This window comes from Salminus brasiliensis, chromosome 8 (genome assembly GCF_030463535.1).
Source record: "Salminus brasiliensis chromosome 8, fSalBra1.hap2, whole genome shotgun sequence".
Lineage (NCBI taxonomy): Eukaryota > Metazoa > Chordata > Actinopteri > Characiformes > Bryconidae > Salminus > Salminus brasiliensis.
Window position 1 is genome coordinate 18,801,464 of NC_132885.1, and position 20,674 is coordinate 18,822,137.

General features: G+C 41.4%; 1 protein-coding gene across 2 annotated transcripts in view; it reads left to right on the plus strand.

Moving 5' to 3' along the window:
• vwa8 (von Willebrand factor A domain containing 8) overlaps window positions 1-20,674 on the plus strand; it is an 82,202-nt gene that overhangs the window by 22,610 nt on the left and 38,918 nt on the right. The window contains exons 18-34 of one of the 2 annotated variants that reach the window (XM_072685966.1): window positions 371-474; window positions 859-965; window positions 3,199-3,270; window positions 4,281-4,357; window positions 6,197-6,272; window positions 7,523-7,658; window positions 7,746-7,865; window positions 8,659-8,864; window positions 11,384-11,535; window positions 13,175-13,283; window positions 13,558-13,696; window positions 14,165-14,352; window positions 16,464-16,586; window positions 16,799-16,863; window positions 16,948-17,073; window positions 17,204-17,313; window positions 19,770-19,924. In XM_072685966.1, the coding sequence (XP_072542067.1) occupies window positions 371-474; window positions 859-965; window positions 3,199-3,270; window positions 4,281-4,357; window positions 6,197-6,272; window positions 7,523-7,658; window positions 7,746-7,865; window positions 8,659-8,864; window positions 11,384-11,535; window positions 13,175-13,283; window positions 13,558-13,696; window positions 14,165-14,352; window positions 16,464-16,586; window positions 16,799-16,863; window positions 16,948-17,073; window positions 17,204-17,313; window positions 19,770-19,924 (2,065 nt within the window). The remainder of the gene's footprint in view (window positions 1-370; window positions 475-858; window positions 966-3,198; window positions 3,271-4,280; window positions 4,358-6,196; window positions 6,273-7,522; window positions 7,659-7,745; window positions 7,866-8,658; window positions 8,865-11,383; window positions 11,536-13,174; window positions 13,284-13,557; window positions 13,697-14,164; window positions 14,353-16,463; window positions 16,587-16,798; window positions 16,864-16,947; window positions 17,074-17,203; window positions 17,314-19,769; window positions 19,925-20,674) is intronic. The other variant, XM_072685967.1, reaches the window with a different exon arrangement.

A 20,674-nucleotide genomic window follows, 5' to 3' on the forward strand; every position in this document is an offset into this window, starting at 1 on the left:
GGTTAATTGGTAAAATCTACCTTTTTTCGGGTAGTTTCTTAATGACTCCTTCACTCCTAATCAGTTATTTAAATATACAGGATCAATCTTAAAGACACAACAACAACAACAACAAACCTGTAAAAGATTAAGTATTAAAAATAATACAAACGAAAATGTAGGATTGATCCCTTCGAATATCAGTTAAGTTGTGACTAAAGAACAGAAAATTCATACAGAGATTGGTCATTTCAGATTTGTAATGTAGAGTCAATACATTCAATACTGTATAGAGCAGACCATTAGTTAATTCTAATTGAATTTTGAAGAGACACTGTACTAATTGGAACTGGTGAGCACTTCCATAGGCTGAAGCTTGTCTGTTGTGTAGATTCCTCCCCAGCCTGGCTCGCTCTTCTCTACATAAAAACCTGGCTGATTGTTCAATACAGGAGCAGGCTGGCCCAGCAGCAGAGCCAAAACAAGACCACACCTGTGAGTTGCAGTACACATTGCACACAATGGGCAGATGAACATGGGTCACTTTTTAGTGTGACCAATTTTAGTGTTGCTCGCAACCTTGTAGCCCCCTTTTTTCATTCCGTCTACAAGAAATTGGTTCAGGATATTCGATTATAGCTGTGCTGTGCTGTCTGAGAAGAATAGATGGTGGAAATAGATTTTTTGTGTGTGTGTGTGTGTCGAAAAGAGGCTACATTTCAAAGTGCCTATCTGAAAGGTCATCGCAGTGGCTGAATGGCCAGTCTTTTTTTTCCCCTCTCTTACCCCATTGTGCTATTTCTCACACTCTCTCTCTCTACCTTCCTTCCCCTCTTCCACCTCTATCACTCGATCTATCTTTATCTTCTTTCACACCAGGCATAGTACGAGATGGAGTTCTCACCATAGGCAAGGTCTCTGCTCCTGTGTATAATCCTGATGAGAAGATGAAGGTGCCCGATGTGCTCTTTTATGAAAACGCTCAGGTGAGCTCATCAGCAGGCCATTACCAGCACACAGCATTATCCTCTTCTGCTTCAGCTCAGCAGCTCAAGCAGCAGGCCCCAGACTGAGCGAGGGCTCTTCTCATTATTATATGCTATTAAAATCCAAGTGCTGAAATGATTAACTGGTTGCCATGATTGACGCTGCAGTGCTGCAATCAAGTCAAAAAACGCCTCTGTTCATTCTGCTGCTGAGCGATTGCACCTACATGCATGGTCACTTTAGAAAAAGTAGGACTACTCATGATTATGATGTAATTTGAAGAATTGCGTCTTAATCTAGTGAGGGAGGATTTCTGCCGCTCCCTCTGATTATCTTTAAGTTCTTTTAGACAGCTGATTGCTCCCACTGTGTTTTTACAGTGCGTCCTCTGTCTATTGCAGGGCATTACCTATCTGAATCTTTTAACCAGCATAGATTTAAAAGAGAACCCTGACTGTTAGGATATGTAAACCTCAGTTTGGTGTACTTGCCATTTGTGATGCAACAAAATATGCTTGCTGTCTGAGAGGAATGTTATGTTCAGTTGTTCCAGCTTCAGCAAGATGTTACCCAAGAGAAAACCTTGTATTTATGTCATATTTTACTAAAAATGGACATGTACACACTTTTAAGGCATTCAGTTCATAAGTGTCATGGTTCTCTTTTAATAGTCTAAAATTCTGGACCAAGGAGCTCCCAAGAGGTGCAGCCATCTAAGTGATGGGGCAAGTGCTGGCCCCATCATTAGAAGGTCGCTGGCTTGATCCCTGGTGATGCCACAGCATCGCAATATGATCATTGATAATATTAGCCAATATACTTATATATTTTCTATTTCTATGTTATAGGTTTGTGTATTGTCAAACTTCATTATACATTCTATGTTCTTTTTCAAGTCTATATTAAATAATAATAATAATAATAATACTTTAACTATGATTGCAGTTAACACTATGTATTACTATGACAGACTGGCATGTGAGCAAAAACCCTATCACTCCATTTTCTGATGTTTGTTAAGTTCCAGTGCTTTATCTGCACTGCTTTGGCCCTCCTCTGATCCATACAGTCTTGGCAGTGACCTTCTAACTGTTTTTATTTTGCTCACCTTTAATTTCTCAGATACTGATAACTGGGTGGGATCTCAACAACCAATATGTTAGGTGTTCCTTAGGGTAAAACCACCCTTTGTGACTGATAATAAAGAGGTACAAGCAGATGATCTATCAAACTTAATGATATAACGGTGAAGCCCTGACAGGATCATTCATTCATAAAACTTACTCATCCAGCATTTGACGTTCAGTAAAGTCTAGGCTACTCTTGCCATCAGACTGTATTAAAATAAGTCTGTGCTAAATTATACAAGACCACCCCCTGGTTTATATACAGGCTGGAATTTGGCATTGTGTGTAGTATGTCTGCTTTCGCTCTTTGATAATGCCACCCTGAAGAGTGTGCCAGCCAGGCTGCTTCAGCAGCCGCATCGAGATGTTTCTGTCCTCATGAGGAAAAGGAGCGAAGGATGACCCAGATACACCTCCCTCTCTGACACCTCTCCCCTGCTGTGCCGTTAGAGGACGAGAAAAAGGCAGATGAGGCGGAGGAGAAAAAGTTCCTCCCTGTCCCACTTCCGAATGACCTGCTTTTTGTCTTTCGAGCATACCCAGGAAAGAAGTAGAGCGCGCCACTGAGGCATAAACGAGGACGCAGCTCTTAGATATAGCAGGCTGCTTTGTCCACATGTTTACACTCTTCTAGCAGTGTTGTACTTGGAGTAGTTTGTAGGTTCATTGGAAGCATGCTATGCTCTAATATAATCTGAAAAACAAACTGCACTTTGTGCAGCTTGCTGTGACCGTGTCCTCTTTCTGTCCATTTACTCCTCTTCACTTGTTTATCTTTAAACACCCAGTCTGAAGAGAAATGACGCGATTGGCCGGCCCAGTTATTTTATCCAGAAATGAATAAATGAAGTGCACTCTACTCTTCAGGTATTAAGGGAGATGTGAATCGGCTGTGACTGAGAAAAAAATAGGTTAAAATATCTGAACTGGGGTGGGCGACTCTGGTCTGGTCATCGGTTCATTTCCAGGATTGGTTGGTGTGTAAGAGCAAGGATATTAGCTAACTGTGCTGGGCCCTCCCTTGAGTTGCCAATCGCTGATCTAGATATTGAAAGGCGGTGGCTTTTCAAATGTTTTTATTTTGTGTTTTTGTGTCTCTCTACAGCACATGGCAGTTATGGAGGACATGCTAAAGGACTTCCTTTTGGGGGAACATCTACTACTTGTGGGCAACCAGGTAAATAAGAGATCACTGAACACGAAGTGGCCCTTTGTCCCATTGAGGCCAGTGCTGTCCTTTTACACCTTTAATGTGGGCCTGCCACTTTAAAAAAAAACTTCTTTATTGGTTCTGCTTGTCTCCTTTCTCTCTTTTCCTTTTTCTACATTCTGTCACATACATAATGGCTGATGTATTTTAATGTTCCCTCACCATTTAAAAGACAAATAGGATTTATGTTAACCAGAAGTGATCATAATCATTGTAGCCATAATTGTATTAAGTAAACAAAAGTTACTTGTGCAGTGAATTTAAAGGTTACTGTATTAAACACTGCTCTGCAGTGACTTGCATGACTGTCACACGTTCATGAGTTTAGGACTGTGTTCTTTATTTTTTGTTAGTTTTTCAGCCTGGGCATCTTTGTAGCACTTGTTAAACTCTTGACACATTTTAGCCTGGGGTGCCAAATATGTCAGGGCTCCTCCAGTGCTCTCCCATCCCATACCTTCCTTACCAGTTCTGTGACCTCTACAACTTTAGCATGGGCTCTCTGTACTACTGCCGTTTTCTTTTTTGAGTTTGACCTCACAGGCACGGGCCAGAATGACCTTGAGTCATGAGACAGTGTTGTAGTTGTTAAGTGTAGAGCAGAAGAATAAAGACTGCGTGTGCTGGAACTCGACATGCCCCACAGTGACTGGACATTCGCCCACTCCCTGCTATAGTTAACTCCCCCGTCCCTTGAGGGAGCACAGAGACTCAGGATGGAAGGAGTAGGCGTGCTCACAGCGGACATGCCACATAGACTGACGCGCTTTATAAAAAGTCTGATACGTTTGAAATGCAGACGTTTGATTGTTGGAGTGGGTTTTGTTCTGCAGATACATATAACAAATGTTTGAAATAGATAGCGTAGAAAAATGTGTACATATTTCAACCATTAAATTTAGAGCTCCACTGTAAAGTGAATGAAAGGGTCACAGTACTGCACATGTGTAACAGAGTCTTCTCTCATTTGTTAACAGGGTGTGGGGAAAAACAAAATTGTTGACAGATTCCTTCATCTATTGAACAGACCCAGAGAATACTTGCAGCTTCACAGGTAAAATTCACACGTTTCCAAATATGTGTCCAAAAAATGTCCAAAAATTCCTAAATAAAGGATGGCCCATATTTACATATGAGTGACATCGGCTGTACACACGGTCAATTTTCCAGTAGTCTACTGGTATTGCCGCTCCCCTTTCAAACCTGCAGCTCAAAGTCTTCTCTTCACTGTTGAAACTTAATCCAGTGTTGAGCTTTGCTACAAGGTGTCAATTTGATTTGAGCCTGTCAGAAATCTTCCTGTACCAGACCTCTTCAGTTTCCAGGAGACTTTAATGGCTTATAGTAACAGAAACAAATTGTAGCTTAGTACAAATTGAGGTCCCTGGATGTTCTGGATGTAGTGTTCTAAAACCTTTGACCTGTAGTGCCAACTTAGTCATATGACATTCACATTTCTATCATGCAGGTAAAGTAAAGTTCCTCAATAGCATACGTCCATCTGTTCCTAAGCCTTTGAGCTAGGGTACAACGTCAGGTTATTATGATTAATCAAAAGAGGTTTTTCCATTAGCCTGTGAGTCTTCTCACGCGCTCTTGCTCAGAGCTGGCCTGAAAGAAGGTTCCTCTTTCCAATGGCAGAGTGAATTATTTTTGTCCCTCATAAATTAGGACACCTGTCTGAGGGACAGAGAGACTCGTAGCTCTTAAGCTACACTGTTGCCTTTGAAGAACTTGTATTAATAGACAGAAAAACAGCATGTATGTGGGAGTCAGACATTGGCAAAGCCTTCTTACCATAGCAGACAAGGTGTGAGTAGTTTACTGAGCAGAAGAACAGAATGTCACGTTATGAATTAGATTTTGAATTGAAGCTTTACTTTACAGGAGTAGAAGAAACTGAACTTGTGTTCTACTAGTGTTACTTTAACAGCACTTCTTCCCTATGTTGTGGGGCTTAATTATTTATAGATTGGATCAGAATTGGTTGACAGGTCAGGGCCAAAAAAACTTGATTGGGACATTCCTATTTGACATCCCTCAGTGGACCTCTGTTGCAGCAGTTGCTGCCATCAGTTGACTGTCAAGCGATGTCAAAGCTTCCATCCAACTCAGAAGCTGTGAAGTAAATGGCAACTTTTTTTGCCAAAGCTTTGCGTCCGTATTCAGACGTTGAGATCCAGAGCTTTCGTGCAGTGTTCAGCACTTTGGAGCAGAGATAAAGCAGCGTCCTGTCTTGACGATATTTCACTGACGTTGCGATCCCCAAACTGCATGCATCCTGTTGAACTATTCCTTTAAGATATAAATGTCTCAAAAATCTACCAAATTAGATTTTCAGCGTAAGTGGATTATGTTGGGCCGGCTGCAGCGGTCTGAATTTAGCAGATGGTTTCTCGGTGTGGCCCAGCTGTGTGCTGTAGGATAGGCGAAAAATACTCCCTTTCTCATTTCTCAACCATTTTCACTCTCTGCTAATCTTATTTCTCTTATTTCTGAATAGCTGTTTTAAATGAATTAATTAATTAAGCAGTCTTCTCAAAGTTATTTGAAAGTCAATCATGTTCTTATGGCCTGGTTAGCTACTACAGGACTCTAATATTAGACCAAAGTAATCACTTCAGGGATTCTCCCTGCCTGTAAGTCTGCTGAGATATGCTTCACATCTGAAACCTACAGAGACGAGAGCGCTCTGTGTCCATTAAGGATTTGGGTCACTTTGTTTTATAATTATAATGAGAGCATGGGGTGGGGGGGCTTTGCAACTTCACATCCCTGAGGAGAATTTATTGGCTGTGTCATTCCTGTTACTCGTCTCTAGGATCAATACTGTAGAGTTGCAGGTACTATGCATATTGTGTGGTGCCTAACTCTCTACTCTCGACTTCTACAGAGACACCACGGTTCAGACGCTGACTCTTCAGCCATCTGTGAGGGATGGGATCATCGTGTATGAGGACTCCCCTTTGGTCAGTGTGGTCATGTTCTAACACTGTTGTCACTATTGTCTGCTGAAGCCAAGACAAATGAGAGCGCACTAAAGAAATATACCTAAAATGTAATTTTACCAAAAAAAAAACAAGGTCCTTTAAAGAACTAAACATCAACTGTTGTATGGCTTCAATCCAAAGCACCATTTCTTCGGGACATCCCTATTTGACGCCTATCTTTGCTCAGTGTTCCTCTGTAGCAGCAGCTGCTGCCAACCAGAGGACTGTCAAGCAAGCTATGTCAAAACCTCAGTCCAACGCAGAATTACAAACTCTGTCAAAACTTTTCTTAAACAACTATTATTTAAGAATTTACATCCATATTCAGTCTTTGAGATCCAGGGCGTTTTTTGCAGTGTTGCACACTTTGGAGCTACAGCAGCGACCCATCTTGAAGATCTTTTATTGACCTGTTCATCCCCTGCACGTTTTGTCACAGATGAGTTTTTTAAAAAAATCTAGTGACATTATTACCAGTTGGTCTTTGCCAAAGCTTGAGCATGTGCAAACATGTTGCCAGCCCCCCCTTCATGGATTCTCTAATCCAGCAGAGGGAAATGGTGTTAAAAGATTCATGAGTGAGCCGGTGGACAGTGTGTTCTAATGCACCAGCCTGCTAGTTCCCATGCTCTAAGTGCTGTCTTGTTAGTGTGAGATGGTGGCATTTAGATGTACTGTTTGTGAACTGAGGCTGTGGGTGTCCTTTTCAAATGGGTTTTAATGATGCCTCTGCTCAATACAGGGTTGAGGAACATGAAAAGAAGCATGTGGCTGTGAGTTTGGCCCCTCAATTAGCACCCAAGGCAGCTCACTGTATATTAATAGAGTCAGCTTTGAAGTAGCCCTAATACACTGAATTATTTCAATGTTGTATAAAAGGCATAAATGAAAGAAGCTGAGTGTGAAAGGTGCTAAACATCACCTGAATGAGCCTCAGAACAAATTGGGTTTATGTAAGTAGGGTCTTGTCTGAGCATCCCACGCATGATAAGCACATTATAAGCCCTTTTTTAGAACTATCCTTCTACTTTTAAACTGCCCTAGTTTCTGTGTGTTCTCTGCCATTACTGTCAACTTGATGTGGCTTTAGAGTGAAATATGGGACATTGTTCTTCGCTAGAGATTAATAGCTGAAATATAGCCACCAAGCCGGGATGTCGTAATGGAGTGTTAGTGCTGTGAAAATTCAAATCTTTTATATGTGCTTGTCCTTTTGTGCTGGTGTGAAGGTGAAAGCTGTTAAGATGGGACATATCTTGGTAATAGATGAGGCCGATAAAGCCCCCACGAACGTCACCTGCATCCTGAAGACTCTGGTAGAGAGTGGGGAGATGATCCTGGCTGATGGCAGAAGAATTGTTTCAGGTGATAAAATAGGAAGCAGAGTTTTTTTGCAATATCTATTTTTATTTTATTAAATAGGAAATAAATAATTCTTTCTTTCCTCTGCAGACACTTTGGAAGCAGCTGGAAGACCTAACACGATAGCCATGCATCCAGACTTTCGCATGCTCGTTTTAGCTAATCGACCAGGCTTTCCATTCTTAGGAAATGACTTCTTCGGAGCTCTTGGTGAGATATCTTAAACTGTCATTTTACTGTCAATTTTACTGTCTGATGATGCCATTATTTATTTTGTATTCATTATTTATAAACTATACCTATATATCTTGCTCCTCAAAGACCTGACTTGCACTGTTGTGAAGCATATTCCTTGATAACTCTAATCAGATGTAATCAGATAAAATATATAATTTAGGCAAACCCTGATCCATTTTTTTGCTCCATGATCCAATCTTTGGTACGTTAACAATGAATATCAGTACCAATTAGTATACAAATCTTGTAACTCCTGCTCAGTTTGTCCTGCTTTTGTTGAAGTAACTGTCTGTACTGTCCAGGGAAGGCTTTTTACTAGATTTTGAAGCACTGCTGTGAGGATTTGATTGCATTTAGCGACAAGAGCATTAATGAGCTTGGGATGTTCAACTCCCCAACTCATCCCAAAAAAATTGAATGGAACACCATTGTTTCAGAGAACGCAGTTCCACAGCTCCACAGCTCAATGCTGGTGGGCTTTATACCCCACTCACCCACACCTGGCATAGATTCATGTTTCTCTGCTCCAGGGAGTTCTATTATATTGGCAATAGTATTATTAGACAACTGTATTGATCCTAGCAGTAATTGAAAACTACACAATTACATTTTACATACCTATGTCTGAAAGACAAGTACATTTTAAAATACAGCGCCTAAAACAGAAGTCGACTCTGGACCAGGCTTAAAGTAGCCAATAGCTGCTCATTTAAATAATGCCTGTATGTTCTCTAAAATATATTTTTTTATGTTGGGTTTGTGCCAGGGGACATCTTCAGTTGTCATGCAGTGGACAACCCCAAACCTCAAGCAGAGTTTGCAATGCTGAAGCAGTATGGGCCTGACGTTCCCGATGCTGTGCTTCAAAAACTGGTGGCAGCTTTCGGAGAGCTGCGTGCCATGGCAGATCAGGGGACCATCACCTACCCTTACTCTACTCGTGAGGTGGTCAACATCGTCAGACATTTACAGGTACACATTGATTACTATAAACAACATACACTTTCTGTCTAAATCAGTAGTTCAAGAAAAAAAATAATAATTTAGACAGTTTTTCCCAGGACTGTAGTTGATAACCAAATAGTTACTTGCCACCGTTTTTCATTGAACTACAACTGTACTGAGGACAGGCTTCTGCATTGCTGCTAAACCACATATGCAAGCATGTGTTAGATAATTATAGATAATTCCAGTTCCAGTACAATACTAAAAAAACTAATGTTGTAGCCACACATGAGGGGGCTAATTGACTACAATTGGTGTAAAAAAACTAAACAAAAAAAACAAATTTTTAACCAAAGTACCATTTTAAGATTGACTTCATAAGTTTTGTAATGATCTTAGGTTGAACTCAACTCTGGCAGCTGGGGGTTTCCTACTTTAAGTAGTTTGCAGACGCTGTGGGTGTCTCCATTTAAAAATGAATGGGTTGATGTATTATGTATGAGGGGTGAGAGGGCGTGTGTGTTTGTGTGAGAGCAGAGCACCAGGCTGCTGGAAGCGGCTAGAGGGAGATGATGCTGTGGAGAACTCCAGGCTGTGACTCCTCATCCAGCCCACTCACTCACTGAGCTGACACATAGAGGCCACGCTGCCATTCCGGGCCTCCTGGATCTGGGATTAAAACACACACACCACTTCTCCTCCTTCTAGCTTCCAGGGTGACAGAGATAGGCAGTTAAACCAGTCCCTGTTCTAAATCATGTATATCAAGGTTTTATTGTTGTTGTTTTCATGTTTACTTATGACTGGACAAGCGACTCATTTCCACACACATCTTTACCTGTAAATATGCTCACACACATACATTTGTGAATAAAGGGTATTTAAAAGGCATAGTGCAACAATCTGGTATCTATTTTAAGTTGCACCCATTGCTGTCACAGATGAGCAAATGTGCACACACAGCTTGTCTGATCCCTGTAGAGAGGTATTGCCAATAGAATAAGACCCTCTGGATCAGATAAACTTGAACAGATTGGCACCATGCCAGGGTGGGCTAGAGGGTTATAAAGCCCGCCCAAGGATTGATTCGTAGAGCAGTGGAACTGTGTCCTCTGGAATGATTGACTGGAAGATATCAGGGTGGGATGGCGATCATTGAACATCCTGTCCTCACTAATGCTCTTGTCGCTGAATGCAAGCGATTCCAATGCTCCAAAATCTGTCCGAAAATCTGGCTTCCCTGGACTGTAGCTACAGTTAACCAAAAAAACAAGATAAACCATTGATTTCAGAAGAAACACTTAATGAGCAGGTGTTTTTGTCTATAGGGTGTAGAATAGAGTATGAATGTTTTCCTTTAAGAAGTAACAAACCATAGGCACAAGATATGTTGAGATTTGTCCAACATGCAGAGGGGATCTGAAGTGAAGTGTTTTGACCGATCTAATGCCATTCACTTATGCATACAGAGCTTATCATCATCTCCTCACACCTTACTTGAGTGGTATGCATTAAGACTTAACTTTCCATATGAATCATATTGTGTTTGAGGACCGAGACTGTGTGTTTATCTGCTGAAATCTGTTGCACTCTAGATTTGAGCAGCTATGATGGTTTCTCACCATGTTGCTGCTTCTTCTCAGAGCCTTATGATAGCTCAGCACAGGTCACTTAACCCAAGATCAATAAGTGTAAGACCCTGAAAAAGAGTCTCGCCACTTATCGATCTGGTGCAGTGCATACTAGCTGGTAACTGCAAGCAAAGGAACGCAGAAAACCTCCTGCAGTGCCTTGTAAAAAATGTCCAACAGTTTTCCATCTCCTATCACTGAGCCAGTTAAATCTCTAGTAGCACATCTAGCCTTCTTTACTGAGATTGGAATTAGTGATTCGGCTGCATGGGTTCTGCCAATTGAAAGTGTATAGATTTTCTTTGCCTGAGTTGCAGTAATCTCTCCTATAGATTCCCTGCAAACATGTTGATTACATGCTTAAGTCGTGTGTCACGTATTCAGTGGAGATCGATTGATCGTGGGTGTTGAGGATGACCTTTTGGGGATGAGCCAAAACATTTATCAGCGTCCAGCACGGCGTTACATGCCTGCCTATAGTGTGTGGCCTATTTTAAGTTTAATGATGTATTTGGGCAATTATTTTCTAGGCGAGAATTGATAATAGTTTGTGTGTGAACAAGTTGAGTCTGTCACCATGGTAACAGAGAGGGACATAAATCAGCTTTTGAGTGAACAGAGGCAGTATTGACAGCAGCAGCTCCTCTTCCTCAGCTCTGTCTCACCGGGGGTTCCCTCATTAGGCTCCTGGACCCGACACACAACTCCTGAGAATGTTTAAATTCCCTTTATATTGTCTTAAGTCAGTCTCTGATTATATATGATTATGCAAACACTGGTGTCTGAGAGCTTTAAGGTTGGGCTTTTTCTTTAACCAAGTTGAAAAGAAAAAATAATGTGTCAGAGAAAGTGTTTAATAATAAATTTGACACATTTTGAATGTGTTAACTGTGCTCTTCTTGTGTTTCTTTGTAGAAATTTCCAGAAGAGGGCCTGGCTAATGTGGTGAGGAACGTGTTTGACTTTGACTCTTACAACAAGGACACGAGGGAGGTTCTTATTGCAGCTCTGCACAAGCATGGCATTCCCATCGGAGCAAAACCCACCAGCGTTCACCTGGCCAAGGAGTAAGAGCCTCCGCTTCTCCTTAATTTGCTGTGAACAGGTCCTCACTGAAAGCCACAGCCATGTGCAGCACACTACCTTCCATTAGCAACTTGTGTTCTGCAGTTGATAACTCTACTTAGGAGCTATCATGTGCTCTTCAGTGCCCGACACTCATACTTGAAAAACAGTTCAGCTTACTGCTGTCTGGTACACAAAAGAAGTACTGAAATACACTATATGTCCAAATGTTTGTGGACACGCCTTTATAATGAATGCATTCAACTACTTGTACCTTGTACTAAGTTGTACCCATTGCTGACATAGATGTGGAAATTCACAGTAGAGAAGAACTGCCAATTGAATAGGACTCTCTGGAGCAGATTAACATTAATCTATTGGCACCATGCCGAATGGCAGACGTGGGCTGGATGGGTATAAATCCCCCCAGGGCAGAGGCAAGGTGGGTGGTGATCATCCAACATTCTGACCTCACTAAAACGCTTTTCGCTGGGTGCAATCAAACCCCCACAGCAGTGCTTTAAAGTCTATTAGAAAAACTTCCCTGGACAGTAGAGATAGTTACATCGACAAAAGCAGGATAAACTCCTCCTTAAATACCCTTGTTATCGGAAGAAGTGATGGATGAGCAGGTGTCCCAATACTTTTGTCCATATATTGTATAATGTGTTATCTGATCTTGATCATAAGCTACTTGAAAGGCTCATAAGTGAGTTAATACGTTTTAAAATGGACTTTTGACCTTATGTTTGACACATTCATGACAAAATATTAGCAACCGCAAATATAAACGTTCTGTCAATCATCTGCATTTTCTGTACCTCTGAATAACAATATCTATGAAATGAATTACCTCACCATTGACATGACTAATAATGCATTTCCCCCTCAAAACTGAGATCATTTCAGTCATGACTTGCTTCTTAGTGTACATATTTTGCTTTTAATAAAGGAGAATATTTGTTTCTTCTGTCTCATTCTTGTCTTATTTTGATTTTTTTAATTTGGGAATTTAGCAAACTCAAATAATTCCTTAGACATCTTTACCAAAATAGTGAAGAAACAAGTATTTTCTTTCTTAAAGGTGAAATCGTTTTTTGTCTTTGGTGGAAGATAAATGGTTAAAAGATGTTCTTCAACAAATGATCAAGTTTAGTATTATAATTTATGACCTTCATTATTTGGGTCTGATGGGAATGGCATTCCATCCCATCTGCATGAACTCAAGCATGGCAGTGTAATGCTTTCTGGGGAAAAGCGAGTAGCATGTGAACAGATGTGCAGACAGAATCAGCCGAGCGGGAGCCCAGAAACAGCTTGTTGAGTGCTGTCTCCTTGCACGGAGGATAGGAAATGAAAAACACCTCATTAAACTGAAGCCATTGTGCTATTGGGTACTTCTGCACCCCTTTCATTAACGGACTGTTTTATTTACACCCATCCTCTGCTAGTCGCTGGATAGCAGCAGTAGTGACTGAAGCATGCTTTAGTTAACTATGGGGTTGGGAAAAAGGTGGGGACACTCTTGTTTAAACAGGAGTTCATGGGACAGCTAGCCTGCAAATATGCCTCTAAAGAATAAACAGCTTTCAACTGCTGAGCTTCCAACTGTCTGCTGAAGTCATATTCTTCCTCTTCAAGGTTGCCAATGCCTGATTGTAAAATGTCTGGCTATTGGACCATCAACCAGGGTGGCAATGTACGCCGAAAGCTGCTATGTCCTACTGAGTCACATCGTATAGATATCAAGGTATCTCTCACATATACACATACACCCAGCTATGCAGTCCAGTTATCATGTAGTGCTCTAGCTCCCAGCTCTGGACCTGGAATATCCCTGCAATACACATTTTGGTGTTTTTCCTGCTTTAACACACTTGTTCCAAGCCATCAGCTGAGGAACAAAGCCTGTCTGAGTTAGGCTGAGTGGATCTGTCAGAGCAGGAAAACACTCAGAGCAGGGGCAATCCAGGAGCAAGGTTGAGAACTGAGTTAATGTGACAGTGATGCTCCGTGCTCTCCAGGGCCCGGTGTTTTTACGAGTGCAGGGTTTCCCACTGGAGAGACACGAGGCCAGAGCTATGAGCTTCACGGAGGAGCACGCCCACTGGCAAATCCCCATGAACGAGGTCAACATCATCTGTGACATCACCACTGCTGGCGGTAGGTGAAAGAGACATTTTAAAATACAAACAAACAAAAAAAGTGAATTCAGTGGAACAATTTTTGATTGAATTCAATTCAATTGAAAATTGATTTGTTGGCCAAAATAATTTAAAACAGTTAATCTTAAAACAATGTTTTAAACGTCTTTAAATGTCTTTGCCTGCTAGTGGTGTAAATTTTACAATAATTAAATTTGATTATGATTATTGTTTTCATTGTCACACAAAAAGCTTGGCACCTTTCCAAGTTTTAATGGAAGACAATGTGAAGGAGTATTTCTATTGGTTAATTCATCATGAAATTTTGACAATGTCAAGAACAGCTGTTAGATTACATTAGTAAAAAAAGTAAAAATCGCCTTTAACCCATCCATGCAGTGAACTCTATAGAGCAGGGGGGTGGCATGCAGTTCTATCTTAATGGACCAGAATGTCCAGGCTGTTAACCTCTTGTTTTGGGTTGCAGATCTGATTTACGTGGCCACCTGTAACCCAGTGACGCTGTATTCCATGCGCGAGAAAACAGACACGGTGCACTGCATTGAGCTGTATGATGTCTTCCCTCGCACCATCAGTGGAGTGTGGCAGCCATTCATCACTGTGGCTGCACTGGGCAGCCCGCTCCAGGGCCAGGTGGTTCTTCATGAGGAACAGGTCTGTGTGCATGGGTCCTTCCACAGAACACATATACACATATAACGTAAACATTACAGAAATAATTCCACCAGCTGGCAACACTGCCCCATTTATAGCTCTTCTCCTGCAGAATGAATGTGCCTGTTATTATGCCTCTGCTGTTACCTCTGTGTGAGGCCAGCAGATGATCAGTGTATGTGTTCCTTCATCAGGACTTCTTTAAATTTGAAGGAGAGTTAAACAGAACTGTAGAGGTTGTGTCAATCCTTGTGTTATGTTATAAACCAAAACCCAGTTTTATTGGTCCTATAATGGTCTGTTTAGCTATACACTATATGCCCATATATTTGTGGAGACCATTCAGCTACAGTTTCACCCATTGCTGACACAGATGTACAAATGCATACGTACACAGAGCTTGTCTAGTCCCTGTAGAGTACATGAACCTGTTGGCACCGTGTCTAAAACCAGGCGTGTACTAGAGGGGAATAAAGCCCCACCCCCAGCATTGAGCTGTGCAGTAGTGGAACTGAGCCCTCTGGAATGATGGTGCTCCATCCAGTACTTTTGGCATGAGGTGAGGTGGTGATCATCCAACATCCTAACCTCACTAACACTCTCGTCGCTGGATGCAAATCCTCACAGCTCCAAAATCTAGTAGAAAGCCTTCCCTGGACAGTAGAGACAGTTACTTCAATGAGAACAGGATAAACTCTTTTTAATAGGCTTGATTTTAGAAGAAACAATAAACGTGCAAGTGTCCCAATACTTTTCTCCATACAGTGTATAAGGTAGTATTAATTAATATTTGATGACTAGATGATTAGACTAGATAAATGACTAGACATTGTACCAATGCTTTACTATTTGACTAGTTGAATTGAGTCATTGTCATTTTCTTTTTGTTTACTCCTTTTGTAAAATGATCTCATATCCCTTGCAGGTGTTCAATAGAGCCTCACTGCACTTTTACATGCCTAATAATACCCCAGAGCTGAAGAGCACAAAGGAAACAAATAAAATCTGATTTACATTCTCATTCGCAGCTGCTGCGTATTAACATAGGGAAAGGGGGACCTCTAAAAATACATATTTGCAAAAAAAAGTATGTCTGCAGAAGAGAGAGAGAGAAGAGAGAGAGAGATGGGCTACTTATAACTTTTGCCCAAAAATATGGGATTCCAGACATCACGAGGGGGTCATCCAGGGGTTGTGGCTCTCCCAGCGGAGCAAAAACAAAGCCTGAATGGAACAGTTCGGCCTGTAGTTCTGACAGCTCTCCTTTGCCAAATCCGCCATTTATCTAGCCCTGACGCAAGCCTGCTATTCTTAGCTCAGACAGTGTGCACTGTATGTCAAGCAGGCCATAAGGAACCCATTAGGGCCCGAATGCAGGGAGGCAAGGCCTAAGCTGCCTCACTTGCCTTTCCCATAAAAGTAAATTGAAGATTAAGCAGATGCGTCATGAATGAAGGTTGGCCTAGCCAAGCGGTTGTGCCGTATCTTCATCTCGACCAGCAACAGCGTCCAGATCGCAAGTTTCATCTGCAAGAAGTTAAAAGTTACAAAGGCCTGGCTGCCTGTAAGAATACCACAGGCCTGTGCTTCTGCTCTGTAGTTAGATATGAAGCTCGTTAGAGCGATAAGACCTACTTACTCAATTTTCTCTCATAAATCTGGAGTGTGCCGTTCTAACCTTCTCTGGCCCTGTTATCCTCATGTTCCCCTTCCAGCCTCCGGTGCTACTCTCACCATTGTTTTTCAGAGCCCCAAAATACTATACTTCTTGTACACTGACCTATAACTGTATAGCCCACTGGTCATGCTTCTTGATGGTCATTCATCTCTTGAATGCTTGTTACACTTCTGTGCTAAACTTGGACCAAGTAATGAGTGCATTACTAGCAACTGCATGTCATGAAAACTGAAAAGAGGATAGCTTCTACAAAAGGATAACTATTCTAAATAGACCTCAAAATCACCATGTACTACCTGCTCTAAAGTTTTTGGAATGCCCCTAGGCCCCATTGTCTATAATTATAGTGATGTAGTGTGATCAAATGTTTTTGCAGTTACACCTCTGACAGACAGACATTGTTTTACATACATTTGCTGTACCTTTTCTGTAGAGTAATACAGTACTGCACTTGGACCTGGTAACAGGAGCAGTAAGAAGACTGGTCCTATCTCCTGGTAAAGAGGATGAACCTGTGCGCAAAGGCTCCAACTGGTGGAACAGCAAGGACAGTCAGGTGAGAGGCTGCAACACCATGCCAGGTCATGGCCGGTTGGCAGAGTTTAGGATTGGGAAAAGTGTAATGGTTTTGGTGATTAGTGCGGGATTAGTCATTGCTTGCGATGGATGAGGAAGGATTAGCAAGAAAGTATGTTATTGAGAAAAGCATGACGTTATTCATAATAATCATACTGTTGATGCCTAAAACATTTTGGTTAACTTCTACAGACAGGATACAAGATGTGCCGGGAGTTTGCACACAAGAACTGGCTTCTCTTCTACAAGGCTGATGGGTAAGCTCTTTGCTCCACCCCTCTGTTTCACATCCACTGCTGTGGGCCTGGCTTAGTGACATATTCTCTACCTTGCATTGACAGGAATCAGCTGGACGTTCTGGATGTGCTAGAGGGTCAAGTCCACACCATTTCTCTCCCTATCAACCTTAAGTCTGTGTTCCTGGTGGCCGAGGACCGCTGGCTGCTTATTGAAAGCAAAACTGACAGGTGCTTCCTCTCCATCCCTCTGCATGACAATAGCATGCAAGTAAAGTGTAGCATTGAGTGTTTGCGTTCACTCAGTTAATGCCATTCATTTACTCTCGCAGCAAATGTGTTTATCCTTCTATATGTGCAGGAAGTTCCTGTTGACCAAGCCCATGCAAATGGGTGCAGAGGAGTCAGGTGTGTGTCAGCTGCACGCCATCAGTGAAGAGGGGGTCAGCACTGGCTTTGGCACCAGTTCAGGTAGAGCAGCTCTCTGGAAATGCATCATATTAGTGAAACTCGTGTGTCAGCTCCTTAGGCCACTAGCACTGTCAGGGTACTTGTTCAGATGTTCAGAGTGTTTGAGGCTCAGAGCAGTTAGAGTGTGTTCGCAATGTTCTAGCAAAGAGACAGGGGAGGATGAGTGTTCTACAGCTTTTCTGCTGGCAGTGGTGTCAAGCTTTCTGCCAGGAAGTAAATATTATTAATAATAGCCAAGATTTATGAATACAATTTTAGAGCTTGTTAAACAAATGCAGTATGTTTAAGGTGACTGAATGTGTCAGAGGAATATTATGACAAATTCCATTTATTTGACAGTTATGGCAGGAGTTGTTATTGATTTATTTTAGAGGCACTGTTTCAGATAAGTGTCATAGAGACCTTACTAATATACTGTTGATGTAATTATCTGGATTTAACGATGTACACACTACATGAGTTGTCAGATTGCTGTACTCTTCGCACTACACAACCTGTTGTCTTGGAATTAGGAATCTTTTAGTCATCGTGGTTTGCACACTAAATCACTGATCAATGACATGGGTCACAAATTACAAGATTTTAACCAAAGGGAACCCGTGAAGAGGTTTGCTTTTCAAAACCTCATCAAAAACTGATGTCTGTACAATGCGATACATGTTTTGTATCGTTGTGTCACCTCAACTCAAGACTGGAACCCATCCTCCTCTGGTCGACACTAGATAGCACAGAACAACAAGAATAAAAACTGACAAAAAAAACAATAGTGAACTAGTGAACTGAGAAGTAGTAAACACAGCATCTGTAACTAATTAAACATTAAACAAATCAGCTAATTTTAATGCACAGTTAGAAAAAAAAAACCCAAAAAACTAAAAAAAAACCTGATAAAAGTCATCTGTGTGGCCTGGGCCTGTCCATCCTAAATCATTGTAAAGGCTCAATAACAGCGGCATACCAACAGTCAAACATGTTGTTGGTAGTGTAATAGTGTGGGGATGCTGATGGAAACATGAATTCTTCAGGAGATGTCCAGTAATTGGTTCTTGATCCAAAGCTCAAATTTAGTTGGGCTATGCAGCAAGACAACAGTCAGGCAAGTCCACCTGTGATTAAAAAACAACACAGTTAAGTGACCTGGTCAAATTCCTAACTAGACCTCTGTGAGATGTCAGGACTTTAAACAGACAGTTTGTAGAAAGCTCTAAATTGATGCTGAATTACAGCCCTTCTGCAAAGAAGTGTGAGGCATAATTCCTCCACAGCGCTATGAAAGACATGTTTGATGTGTTTTCCAGTCATATTAAGTGTTTGGTCGATGCTAAAGGTGGCACAATCAGTTTGGGGAATTCACATGTCCTCTAATTCAAGGCCACTCTCAAAGCCACACTAGGTCATTTACACTTGTAAACACAACCAACCATCTAGGCCCATCTCTTTTCATCCGGCAATGACGTCTACTCCACATCTGCTTACATCTCAGGAGTCAGCCAGGACTCTGCAGGAATATCCTTAATTGGCTTGGCTACTAAATTAGATGCAATCATTGTGACTAGGGTTGAAATGTGTGAATTGTTTGCTTGTGTGCATGTTTGGCTAAAGTACAGGGACACTTCAAGTCTTTTAGACTCATGCTTACACACATCTGTCTTCATTCTTCTCACTTAATGAATGATTTTATACAGCAATCTGTCTGTTTCTGTGTAGTGTGACGCTCATCCATTGCCTTATTATGATAGGATTGGTCCTATTATAGGATTGGTCTCAGCAAGGCATTAACTTTGTGGCCTGAAGAATGATGGCAGTGATTTGAAGGCTTTATGCCCCATTTAATGGAAAATAACCTCTGTTTATTTTTAAGGTCTGAAATAGCAGGTGAAATAAATTGCTGGCCTGTTGTTTATCTCCTCCTGGAATGTTGTTTGTAGAAGATGAATATCTCGATAGTTGTGTCCTCTGGTGAACAGCTACTTGTCAGTCGGCCCTTGGCTGAAAGACTGCAGCTCGCTCTACAGTCCTGTGCATCACTTTATATGGCTTAATAAGTATCATTGCCTCACATGCCTAATTACAGTGCAGTAGCAGTTATGATGACGAATGTCGGTGTCATAGAGAAAGACTAATGTCTTTGCTTAGTGCAGTGCACAGACCCTCAGAGCAGCACAGGGCTTGACCTTTGCTTTGAAAAACGAGCACATTCTTGATGACATCAAACTTTTCTTCAGTCATCACCAGACAGGTCTTAATCTAGAGTCTGACAGGCTGTCATGAAAAGCGGCCAAATTACAGCCCATTAAGAGGAAAGTGGTTAGATGTCATCAGTCAACAGCTGCAGAACAGAGGAATACTTCAAACTCTCTGGAGGCCTTTACGTCAGGCAGCAGAGTTATGGGCACGCCTGTGGCGGCTAATGCTCAGTGTTGATGATTTACTTGAGATTCTTTGTTGTGTCTAAGGGATGGAGCCTGCTGCCCCTCAGGACGTGTCCAGAGAGCAGCTGCCCAATGAGAACCTAAGCAGAGCTCTGGGACAGAAGGTTGTCTCGCCTAACCGCCTCGTCTGTGACACCAGCACCTACGCCAATGTCATAGTGGGCTTCCCAGACCTCTTGGTAAGTAACTGTCAAAACATGCCAATCACTGATCTTTGTCCCTGTGGACATGTTCCCCCAGTAGTCCTAAATTTGCAACTAGGGAGGGGATGGTATAAACATTACCTGTCATTATCTTAATGAGCAAAATGTTTAATATATATTTTGTAATTTACATCAATTAGAGCCTAATTGGCAACTTGACAGGAGAACAAAACAATTGTCAATGTGTAGAGATGTCTCAAGTAATTTTGGAGCATTTCTGTTGGTCCATTCATGTTGACATTATCATTATGCCAAAAAATGTAAATAAATATAGGGTATCTGCCGTTGTACTACTACTGATTGTTTATAACTATGTCAACAACATACAGTAAAGGAGGGTGGGGCACAACACTGTTTTTTTACCAACCTATTTTAAGTATGTGAGCATGATTCATAAATGAATAATATTCATATATATTAATAGCATTTTTATACAATGCATCTGCACATCTGCTACAAATGAAAGCATAAATCTTGTTTCCAGCCCAATATGCAATCCGTAAGCGTGTGCAAACATTACAGTAAGTGCTAGGCTAGTTGTAGCAGTCCCAGAAAAGTTCAGTTACTTCCATGTTATTGTTTTTCTGTGATTCATGATTGTATTTGTCACTATATGAATAATACAAATATTTGTATTATTCTCAGGCTTCTTGTTATTATTAATATGTTATATGAACCAGATGAGCTTTCCAATTTAAATACATAAACACATCTGCATCTAAACAA